Genomic DNA, 12,596 nt, shown 5'->3' with positions numbered 1-12,596 from the left:
ATGTTTTGTGTTTCATCTTGGCTATATTGTAAATGAGGTTACTCCTCAATATATCTCCGAGTTTAAATAAAGGTTATGAAATGAAATGAAATGAAATGTATTTTATTCTTTCTTTTCTTCTCTTTTTTTAAGCCGCTCTGTTATAAGACAAGACCATGCAGGTTTTCATGTGTGAGCAGAAACTGTGTCTTCAATATCATGTTCTCAGTCCTGATTTGATTTGATTTGATTTGATTTAATTGTTTTGGTTGTCATCATTTTGTTGTACAGCACTTTGTAACATTTGTTTTAAAAGGTGCTATTTAAAGGGATAGTATAATTTTCTTTAAAGTGGGGTTGTATGATCTCCAAATAGCCCCTAAGTACTTTAATTGCAGTAGAAGACTCTCTGCACTCCTCCCGTTAGCAACGCCAGCCCATAATAGCCCTGCCCAGAGATTTACAACATACAGTGTTGTGAACAGACCCAAAGAAACGGCCTATTTTCACGGCCTAAAAGAGGTTTTACCTGAAAAAAATACACAGTTCCATTGTTTTCTATAATATAATATTTTCCAGCCCTTCAAAGTGCAGGAAAAACACAGTTTTTATTTGGAGCTAGTTCCCTCTGTGTAGTTCCCTGTGTGTGTAGTTCCCTGTGTGTAGTTCCCTGTGTGTATAGTTCCCTATGTATGTTCCCTGTGTGTAGTTCCCTGTGTGTGTAGTTCCCTGTGTGTGTAGTTCCCTCTGTGTGTAGTTCCCTCTGTGTGTAGTGTTCATGTGAAGATTGATGATTCCTGAACAGAAACTTTTCATTTTTAGTTTTTATTTTCCTTAAAAAACATAAAAAACATTCTGATGGTGACATCATCATTACAACAGTTGTAAATCTCCGACAGTCCAATCTGAGCGTCCCGTCGGTGATGATGTCACAGAAGTGCATGCTGGGAAGTGTCGTGGTGTCGGCGGACGTGTCTGCGCAGCAGCTGGTGGTCCGGGCTCGAGTACTCGCACTGTCGGCATGGAAACGCCTCCCCGGTGTGGTGGCGGCGCGCGTGCAGGTCCAGACTCTTCTTCTGGATGCTGAGACGAGAGACAAAAGTAAAATCAAAGACGGTTTCTAAACCAATGAGGAGTCAGCTTCCTGTATGATGTCACGTGCAGGGCCGTTGTAAGGTGGTGATAACTCTAAATTAACTTGTTTTTAGATCATTTTCACTTAAATTCACAATAAATAGAAAAATCTGCCAGTGAAAGTAAGTTTTTTGTGCTTGTAATAAGGAAGAAAAACTTTTTCTACTTATTCCAAGTGAAAATCTGCTTGAAAGAAGTAAAAAGTGTCTAAAAACAAGCTACTTTTAATATGATGAGTCTTATTTTAAGTAGAATGAGATTTGTTTTGACTAGAAATGACATTTTGACTAGAAATAAGACAAATATTCTTGCTAAGATACCTGAGTTTTTGCAGTGTAATGCTGCATTAGCATCAAAACAAAGAAGGCTAAATAAAAAACCATAATACATACGTAGTCTAAGAAAAAAAAAGGAAAAGTTAGGGGGAGGGGCCCACTTTAGTATTCTTTAAGGGGGCCCAGAATTCATAGCTACGGCCCTGGTCACGTGGGCTTCTGCTCGGCCACGCCCCTTTAGGGAGACCAGAGGCAGCATAGAATGTATTGACTCCAATGGGACAATTTAACGTGAACACAGATTATGGTCTGTCCTTTCTCCCCACAGTCACTGAAGTAAATGTTGGACTCATTTTTCACAAGCCACATCTCTTCTGAGCAGTTTGACACCAAAATGGACAACTTTCAGACGGACACATCAGGAGAAAATCCACTTTGTTCCAGACCTGTCTCTGTCTCTACGACACACAGATCTCCTAGGCCAGTGGTTCTCAAACTTTTTTACACCAAGGACCCCTAAATTGACACAAGTTAGACCATGGACCCCCATTGGACAAAATTTTGAAGCAAAAACGAGAAATACACAAATATTTGTTCTAAGACTGAAGAACGTTACTTTTTTAGTCAATGTACGTTCAAATTAGGGCCAATGGCGTGAATTTTTGCAAATATTGTCGAGAAATTTCTGGAAAAAAATGTTACAATTTGTTTTTAAAGTTGAAAACACTTCAAAAAAAAAAAAAAGAAAAAGTTAAAAAATTTCTAGAAAAAAGTGGTAAAATTTCTGTAAATAACAATTCTAGAAAAAAGTGGTGAAATTTCTCAAAAAAGGTCAAATTTCTCGTCAACGTCAAACAAACGGCTGCGAACTCCCGTGAAAATGATTTAAATTATTTCCGTCATACTAAATATGACTGTTAGTAGTGTAAATATTTAATGTTATCATAGGAAAACATAAATATCTCACTTTCATCTACCTACAAATTGTATAAATCCACACACACGTTCACAGACGAGGTGGAGGATCTTTCCATATATTGAATATCTTTGGTATAATCAGCCGTTTGTTACTATGGCTACGGTGGTCGGTCGGTCGCCGTGAGCACCGTTACCGTGGCGACGGGTGTGTAACAGTTACCTGCTGTAGTCGCAGTGCTGACAGCGGTACGGCTTCTCCTGACTGTGAGTCCTCAGGTGTCGGAGCAGAGAGCTGCTGTCGATGGAGGCGTAGGGACACTCAGAGCACCGGTAGGGACGCTCACCTGGACACACACACACACACACACACACACACACACACACACACACACACACACACACACACACACACACACACAGAGACACACACTGTATTACATGTATTTCTTGATGTAAATGTGGTGGTTTGTGTCTGTAGGCTCCAGAGCCCCGAGGCAGCGCTGCTCTTCTGTCCAATACACACAGGAAGCTTCACTTTACATTCAGACTAACTAATGCTACTGATACAGGTGTTAGATTTCATCACTGAGACCAACATTTATCTCCTAGAAATAATTTAACCAGCCGGTGGTAAACCTCTAAAAACCAGCGGGTAAGTTAATTAGCGATCGTTTTCTCCCCCGGGATGACGACGGAGGTTGGCCGGCCGAGCAGCTCTGCAGACCGGCTGCAAACTTCTAAACAGCCGTTGTTTGGATAAACTGGCCGTATATTTGGGATCTAAACAGTTACTTTCTCACATTAAAACATATTAAAACTTAATGAAGTTACATAATAACAGCGCTAGAGCGGGAAATAAAACAGCTGTTCACCTGTTTTACAGCTACCGCTACTGGTTGCTGTGAAATGCATTCTGGGAAACTTGTATACTGCATACTGCGGTGTGAACGGTGTCGGTCTGCTGAAGTAGCAGACTGAATCCTACATTCAGTATGCAGTATACAGGACATACTAACGCAGTATGCAGTAGGCAGTACGGTAGTATGCGGTTTAGAAAACAGCCCCTGTCCTGAGGCCATAGGTAGTTCCCTGTGTGTGTAGTTCAGTGTGTGTGTACCTGTGTGTGTGTGTGTCTACCTGTGTGTGTGTACCTGTGTGTGTCCTGAGGTGCTGCAGCAGCGAGGCCTTCAGCCGGCTGCAGTAGGAGCAGTGAGGACAGCTGAAGGGTTTGTCTCCTCCGTGGACGCCGCGGTGACGTCTCAGCGTCAGCTTGGACGAGAACTTCCTGCAGAGGAAACACGTTGCAGACCAATCAGATCGCTGCATGCACGACGGGTCACAGCTAGGGATGGGCATTTAGAATAATGTTCTAACCAAGTATCCTAAACTTGTCGTACCCGGGTAACCGATTACTGTAATAAAAAATAAAATGAGGTGCATAAATGCTCTCTGTTCGTCAGACTAAATATCAGCTGGATAATAAGAGTAGATATGGAGTTTAAGATGCACATACGGGGCAGATGTGCATCTTTATGCCGGGGAATAATTTATAATATAATAATTTAATTTTTTCTTCTTTTTTTTAAATCATTAGCGGTGGTTATTTATTAGTCCACTACATGTTGGTGCCTTCGGTCCTCTCTGCCTCGCATCGTCTCAGGAAATAACTGGGAAGGTTTCAGAGTGTTTGTAAACTGAAAGCAGCAGATTTTCTAACAGACTTGATGACACCTGTCGTCTCCGAGGGAACCACCACAGATTATTGTAAGAGGTTTGAAAGTCCGAGGCTCGATCCAAAAACACTTTTACACAGCAGAAAATCACGTTGCTGCTTGATCCTAAACTGTTTAACACGACAAAAAGCCGAACCACGGCATGATAATGTAGTTTCATCCGACACTAGACTGCGCTCTAACGTGCCGTTTTTTTTATCCTAGGTTAACGGATAATAATTCATCCCCGGATAGCAGATTACCTACTCGGGTACCCGGGTACTCAGGGGACCGTGCACATCCCTAGTCACAGCTGGTGAGGGATTGTGGGTAATGTAGTCTGTACCTGTGACACAGCGAGCAGCTGAACCCTGACGTTTCCTCCTCCTCCTCTTCCTCTGCCGTCTTTCTCCGGCTCTTCTTCTTCTTCCTCCTCCTCCTCCTCTCGGCGGCGGCGTGCGGCCGGGACGCCGCCCTGGAACCAAACACAGACCGGGTCAGACTGGTTCTGGTTCTGGTTCTGGTGCAGTGTGATGTTTAGGTGTCTACCTGTCTGTATGCTCCGCCCCCTTCGCTCCTGCTCCTCCAATCAGCAGGCCCCTCCTTTCATCTGGAAGAATCAAAGTGTTGTCACTGTTTTTGTTTGTGTTGTTAAAGGGATACGCCAACTTTTTTTTTCTTTTCATGTCTTGCCTCACTCCAGAGTCCATGACCAGCAGATAGACACCATCCTTTCGACTGTGTGTGCAGTAACAAGGGAGATAGAGCCGTATCGCCGTAATTAGCTTAGCTCAAACACTGGAAGTGTATGGGTAGTGTTAGCCTGCCTCCACCTAAAGTCGCTAATTAGCTTAGCTCAAACACTGGAAGTGTATAGGTAGTGTTAGCCTGCCTCCACCTAAAGTTGCTAATTAGCTTAGCTCAATCAAAGTGATATATTTACACTACCTATACACTTCCAGCGTTTGAGCTCAGCTAATTAGTGACTTTAGGTAGGAGGCAGGCTAACACTACCTATACACTTCCAGCGTTTGAGCTAAGCTAATTAGCCACTTTAGGTGGAGGCAGGCTAACACTACCCATACACTTCCAGTGTTTGAGCTAAGCTAATTAGCCACTTTAGGTGGAGGCAGGCTAACACTACCCATACACTTCCAGCGTTTGAGCTAAGCTAATTAGCGACTTTAGGTGGAGGCAGGCTAACACTACCTATACACTTCGAGCATTTGAGCTAAGCTAATTAGCGACTTTAGGTGGAGGCAGGCTAACATCCTGGGTCTCTCTGAAACCTGGTTGAAACCATCATCTGCTGAAGCACTGGTAATGTTGCCTGGGTATCAAGTATTTAGAAAGGATAGGGAAATAGGTAAAGGTGGAGGAGTGTTACTCTACGTAAAATCCAATTTAAATTGTAAACTCCTTGATTTACCAGAAGCTGTCAAATTTGACTGTGTTGGAATAGAAGTGTGGCTATCCACGGAAATGTCATTTGTTTTTATGTGCTTATATCGCCACCCATCCGCCAGTATAGAATTTTACGATCAATTGAAAATCATGTTGAACTCTGTCGGACCAAATAAAGAGCTAATTATCCTAGGAGACTTTAACGTAAACTGGGATAACAAACAAGGTAGAAAAAATCTGAAAACAAACACTGAATATTACAACCTAAAACAATTGATAGAGCAACCAACTAGACTGACAAATAAATCGCAGACAAGAATTGATCTTTTATTTACAAACAAACCTGATAGAATAACAAAGACATATAACTTCCTGACAGGTATCTCTGACCATAACTGTATTTTTATGTCCAGAAAGCTCAACAAATCAAGGTTTGCCAGACCACCTATAGCCCAGCCACCCTGCAGTATCAATGTAATACCAAGGAACCAACTTCAAAACCTCAGTGAGGGCATAAAAAATATCGACTGGGAGGAAATCCTTACATCAGATAATATTGAAACTAGCTGTGATTCCTTCTTGAGTAAAATTAAAAATGTGATGTCCCCGCTCTCTAGGAGAGGGAAAAGTAGAGCTAGGACACGTAACTCCCTGCCATGGCTCGACCAAAACTGTAGGGATTTGTTAAAGTCTAGAGACTCACTACTTAAGAAATACTTGAAGTCTGGCCTGTCTACTGACAGGCAAAAATTCACACATATACGTAACAAAGTAGTCCAGTCGCTGAGAAAGGCCAAAGCTAATTTTTTCATTTCTGTAATCGAGAGTGCCAAGGGCAACGGGAAAAAGGTGTGGCAAACCTTAAATAAGCTGCTAGGCAAAGAAAGCAAACACGAATCAAACACCTCTGAATTGATTATTGATAATGTCTTGGTGAATGATTCTGCAAAAATTGCAAATACTTTTAACAACTATTTTATAGACAGTGTGCTTGAAATAACAAGAACATTTACACCATCAGCTATTGTACCTCGACCTATCAGCAACGAACAGCCCATCTTTCAGCTAGCCAAGATAACAGAGACGGAAGTCAAAAAGCTAATTGGAGCGCTCAAATGCTCCAAAACAAAAGATGCATATGGTATGGACACAAATTTTATAAAGTCTCATTCCCATGATCTGTGTAAACCCATTATGCATCTGGTTAACCTATCCATTAGCCAAAACAAAGTCCCGTTAGCCTGGAAGGTGGCTTCGGTGACTCCCGTCTTCAAATCTGGCTCTAAATCACTGGAAGCTAATTACAGACCCATCAGTATACTTCCGGTGATTTCTAAGATAGCTGAAAAATGGGTTGCGAATCAACTGATTAGGCATTTAGATGAGGGTCCCACTCCACTGCACCCAATGCAGTTTGGCTTCAGGGCACACCATTCCACCGAGTCAGCCAACTGTATGTTCATTGAAAAAATCAAGTGTTTACTGGACAAAACATCATGTGTCAGTGCGGTGTTTCTTGACCTTAAAAAGGCATTCGACACCGTTGACCATCAAGTACTTTTAAACAAGCTCACGTTTTTTAATTTTTCTCATAACACAATGCAATGGTTTGAATCATATCTGGCGAATAGAACACAATGTGTAGCTGTCAACGGGGTCAAATCGCCTTTCCGGTCATCTGTTGTTGGGGTCCCCCAGGGTTCGATCCTTGCGCCATTGTTGTTCTCGCTGTACATAAATGACCTCCCTGATACGTGTCCAGACATCAACATCCAGATGTATGCAGACGATGCAGTTATTTTCACCCACGGCTCAAACTCTGACATCACCTCCAATAAGCTCAATAGTGCCCTGGCCAGGGTCCAAGACTGGCTGAATAATAACTGCCTCCTGCTCAATACAACTAAAACTGTGTGTATGAATTTTACAAAACGCCCAGTGAACCAGAGCAGATCCAAAGTATACATTGGAGGAGTAGAACTTGAACTAGTGGAGCAGTTCAAGTACCTTGGTATCACGCTAGATGCAAATCTTACATTCAAAAAACACATCAAAAAAGTGGCGAATACATTACGATTCAGCCTGCAGAATTTTAAACAAATCAGGCCCTTCATCTCGTCTGTAGCAGCTAAATCTTATCTTCATTGTATGATTTTATCTCACATTGAATATTGTTTTGTAATATGGTCGTTCGCTGGTGTCACCACACTGAAACCGATTGAACAGTTGTATAAAAGAGCTGTTAAGGTATTCGCCAAAAAATCTCTTTCCTCTCATTACTGTCCAATTTTTGAGAGGCACAATTTTCTGAGCTTTGAAAACCTTAGGAGCTTTAAGAATAGCTGTCTCATCTATAAAACCCTCAACGGACTGGCCCCCCCCCCGTTGAGGGAATATTTTAGACGGAGAGACAACACACTCAGCACCAGATCTGCCTCCAGAGGGGACTGCGAGGTGCCATTTAGACGAAGCCAAATAGGCCAAAACTCTTTAACTGTGAAGGGCGGTACTTGTTGGAACAGTCTACCAACCCCAATTAGAGACAGCCCCACGTTTAATGCATTCAAAAAACAGCTCAAAACATGGCTACTGTCCCACCAAACTTGCACCCACGTCTGAAATACTGACTAATTAGCACTTTCATACAGTACCACTGTAGCTCTTATTTCTTCTTATAGCATATCCATTTTTGTAAATTATTGTGTAGCTCCCCCTTTTAAATTGAGGCAGATATCATTATCTGGCCTTTCATTTCTTATTGTTAAAATGGCTGCTAATTTTGCACACTACCTCTGTTACCACGGTGATTGTCACTATTGTTGTTTATGTGTATGTATGTATGTATGTATGTATATATGTGTGTATGTATGTACATGCAGATATGTATATATATGTATATATATATATATATATATATATATTTCTTTTTTTTATTCCTTTCTCTTTTCTTTTCTTTTCTTTCTCTGCAGGAGGCAATGCGCCGCCTAGCATTGTCCCCTGCACTGTTATTATTATTATTATTTTTTTTTTTTATTTTTTTATTATTATCATTGTTTCTTGTTCATTATTTATTCATTTGTTGTCTTTCCCTGCAGGTGGTAATGCGTTACCTAGCATTATCACCTGCACTGTTATCTATCCATTTTTATTTTATTTTATTTTGTTCATTCATTATTATTCCTTTTTTATTTTTTTGTGTTATTTTTCTTCTCTCTCTCTCTCTGCAGGTGGCAATGCGTCGCCTAGCATTGTCACCTGCTGAGTAATCTGCAACACTGTAATTATAACTGCTGCTATACCCCCTACGGAGGTTATTGCCTGTCGTCTTAAATGTTTATCGTTTTTAAATGTCTGATTGTAATTCTATTTATTTAAGTGTCATGGGACTACGGATGGAAACTAGCTCCTAGCTAAATCCGACATATTTACTACAATTAATTGTTGTTTTTTTGTATGTTCATGAATATGTGAGGTCCCATTTCAAATAAACCTTTAAATAAAAAAAAATAAAAAAACACTACCTATACACTTCCAGCGTTTGAGCTAAGCTAATTAGCGACTTTAGGTGGAGGCAGGCTAACACTACCATACACTTCCAGTGTTTGAGCTAAGCTAATTACGGCGATGCGGCTCTATCTCCCTTGTTACTGCAGCACAGTTGAAAGGATGGTGTCTATCTGCTGGTCATGGACTCGGGAGTGAGGCAAGACACGGAAAAAAAAAATGTTAGCGTATCCCTTGATTGATTGATTGATTGATGGTCACATTCGTCCTGACCTGAATATCTGGTGTGTTGATGTGTTTTCTGGACAGGACAAGGTTTGTTAGCGCCACAGCTCAACGCCTCCTCCTGCTCCTCCTCCTCCTCCTCCTCCTCCTCCTCCTCCTCCTCCTGCTCCTCCTCCTGCTCCTGCTCCTCCTCCTCCTGCTCCTGCTCCTCCTTCTGGGAGGCGCTGGGAGGAGGGGGAGGAGGAGGGGGAGGAGGTCTGGCAGCTGAGATGCGACACAGTCCCAGAGTCATGAGGTGAGCGGACTGAGCCATCTCCTCCTGAGTGGCGGGGGGGGCCATCAGGTCCACTGACCCCCCCTTCAGGGGGAAGATGGACTCCTCCTCCCCCTCCTCCCCCTCCTCAAACAGAGTGCTGACCTGCAAACACAAGAAGAGACGGTTCAGCCTCCTCTCTTCTGATTGGCTGACAGACACGTCCAAACTAGAGCACTGTAAAAGAGAGTAACGACACCACCATTGACTCCCGTGGTAAGGCTGTCAGCCCGACTGCAGGTGAATGCAGTCCAATCAGAGACAACTCTTGGCGCCTGACAGTTCCGACCTTTTACGTCTTGGTCAATGTCGTTGTGACTTCTGATTTGCCGATTTTGCCAACAAACATGTCGGATCACACAAACTGTATTGCGTCACCGTTCCAAAACCACTCGTCTGAACGCAGAACAAGAAGTTGGAACGCGTCTGTTCAGGTGGTTTCCGTGTGAACAGGGTTGGCTGCTGCTGATTGGCTGGAACGAGATAGATAGATAGATAGATAGATAGATAGATAGATAGATAGATAGATAGATAGATAGATAGATAGATAGATAGATAGATAGATAGATAGATAGATAGATAGATAGATACACCGGTCACTACTTCATTTATTTGGTAGCTACACCGGTCACTACCTGCATTTATTTGGTAGCTACACCGGTCACTAGTTCATTTATTTGGTAGCTACACCGATCACTACTTGCATTTATTTGGTAGCTACACCGGTCACTAGTTCATTTATTTGGTAGCTACACCGATCACTATTTGCATTTATTTGGTAGCTACACCGGTCGCTACTTGCATTTATTTGGTAGCTACACCGGTCACTACTGCATTTATTTGGTAGCTACACCGGTCGCTACTTGCATTTATTTGGTAGCTACACCGGTCGCTACTTGCATTTATTTGGTAGCTACACCGGTCACTACTTGCATTTATTTGGTAGCTACACCGGTCACTACTTGCATTTATTTGGTAGCTACACCGGTCGCTACTTCATTTATTTGGTAGCTACACCGGTCACTACTTCATTTATTTGGTAGCTACTCTGGTCGTTCTGGGCCGGTATGTTAATGGCGTCGATCCGTGACCGCGATGCATGATGGGATATCTTGCTCCATCGGATGTTCACTACATGTCGCGGTGAATTGTGGGATAGATTCAGTCAGTGAACATTAATAATCACTAAACATTCAGACACCACTACAACATGGCCTGGTCACTAGATAGAGAGTAGGGGGGGTTAGGACACAGCCATAGACGAGACGAAACCTGCAGCCACACGGTGGAGTAGTCTGGACATGTCTGCTGTGTGTGTGTGTGTGTGTGTGTGTGTGTGTGTGTGTGTGCGCGTGTGCCCGGTGTGTGTCACCTCACAGGTGTGTGCGACCTCAGTGCTGATGTCACAGGTGTGTGCGACCTCAGTGCTGATGTCACAGGTGTGCGGGCTCATGGTGTCCAGCATGTTGTAGAGCAGGAAGTCCTCGTCCTCGTCCTCGTCGCTCTGCTTCGATTCCGCGTTCAGATCATCCAGCTGGTAGACCGACGAGGGCGCCTCGCTAAGCCCCGCCCCCTCGCCATCGCCCTTAGCAACGCCCCCTCCCTCGCCCCCTCCCCCTCCCTCGGCCTCCTCCAGGTAGGCGAGGTCCGGTTGGCGGTGCCGCAGGTCCAGGTGGCGGCTGATGGCGGTCTGGACGCCGCAGGTGAACTGGCAGAGTTTGCAGCGGTAGAGTTCGACCAGGAAGGACTCGACCAGCGCCGCGGCCGCCGCGCCCAGCGCCTCAGCCCGGCCGCAGTACAGACCCGAGCTCACCGCCCCCCCCGACACCTGCAGCGTCACGGGGCTGATGGCGCTGAACCGCCGCTCCACCCACGACATCGACATCGACATCGGCATCGGCCCGTCTGATTGGACCGCGCGGCCTCGAGCCCTGGCTGCAGGCGTCAACAAACAAACAAACAGCCACGTCATTATGTTTTTTTCAATTAATCATGTCAGTCTTAGCTACATAGATATTAGGGGTGGGAGAAAAAATCGATTCACATAAATATCGCGATATCTTTTTTGACGATTTTTAAATCGATTTTTTTTTCAATTTTTTTTTTTTTTGAATTTCTGTATATGATATAATATATAGGCTATATCCTCATATATAACAAGCTCATAGACTGTATATAACAGTGTAATATATATATCCTCATATATAACGAGCTCATAGACTGTAGCCTATATAACAGTATAATATATATATCCCGATATATATAACGAGCTCATAGACTGTATCAGTATAATATATATATCCTGATACATAACGAGCTCCATAGACTGTATATAACAGTATTTAGCTGAACATGTGTAGGCGGAGAGGCTCAGAGAGAAAGTCAACACCATGATCAGTTCTGATCCAGATCCACTGGACGTTCAGTAAATATGATCTACAGTAAAAATGATCTACAGTAAATATGATATACAGTAAATATGATATACAGTAAAAAATGATATACAGTAATGATATACAGTAAAAATGATGATATACAGTAAAAATGATCTACAGTAAATATGATATACAGTAAATATGATATACAGTAAAAATGATATACAGTAAATATGATATACAATATGATATACAGTAAAAATGAGCATTAGAGCTCAATAACTCCCAGGTCATGTGACCTGTTGACTCAAACTCACCAACACAGGATGGTAGAGCTAAGCCTCCTCTATGACACACACCTGTTGTTATTGCATTTGAACACATCTTATATTTTCTATGAATTTTTAATGTGTTGAGAAGGACAGAATGTCTGTCACATATCCAACTTCAAACTAACTTCACTGCGGTGTAAGGTGTATGTAGCCGGGTTCACAGAGAGGGAAGCTCTCCCTGACCTGCAGAACTGAAACATTTAAGAGGTCATTTGTTCCTGCTGCAATAGTTTTATATAACACTTGTTAAAATGTTTTTTGTGTCATTGTTGTGTGAGCTACTGGACTAATTTGAATTTCCCTGCTAGGGATGAATAAAGTATTCTCTATTCTATTCTATTTAGTTTAGACTGACCACAGCTCCATGATAAGTGTCTCATAGCTACAGCCTTCTGGTCTCACCTGGTCTCCCGGAGCTGCAGGTG

General features: G+C 42.8%; 1 protein-coding gene across 1 annotated transcript; it reads right to left on the bottom strand.

Annotated features, from left to right (window-relative positions):
- Positions 1 to 883: 883 nt before the first annotated feature.
- LOC311000452 (uncharacterized protein) lies at positions 884 to 12,596 on the bottom strand. Its single transcript, XM_083991173.1, has 8 exons — positions 12,558 to 12,596; positions 10,837 to 11,399; positions 9,200 to 9,569; positions 4,568 to 4,628; positions 4,365 to 4,493; positions 3,458 to 3,591; positions 2,527 to 2,650; positions 884 to 1,062 (listed from the first exon to the last, which is right to left on the bottom strand). Exons 2-8 carry the CDS (start codon positions 11,359 to 11,361, stop codon positions 909 to 911), a joined length of 1,497 nt encoding a protein of 498 aa, XP_083847299.1. The 5' UTR covers positions 11,362 to 11,399; positions 12,558 to 12,596; the 3' UTR covers positions 884 to 908.

The sequence above is a fragment of the Trachurus trachurus genome (assembly GCF_905171665.1).
Source record: "Trachurus trachurus genome assembly, chromosome: 17".
NCBI lineage: Eukaryota > Metazoa > Chordata > Actinopteri > Carangiformes > Carangidae > Trachurus > Trachurus trachurus.
The sequence above is the reverse complement of the archived record's forward strand: the minus strand, read 5'-3'. Positions and strand labels throughout refer to the sequence as shown.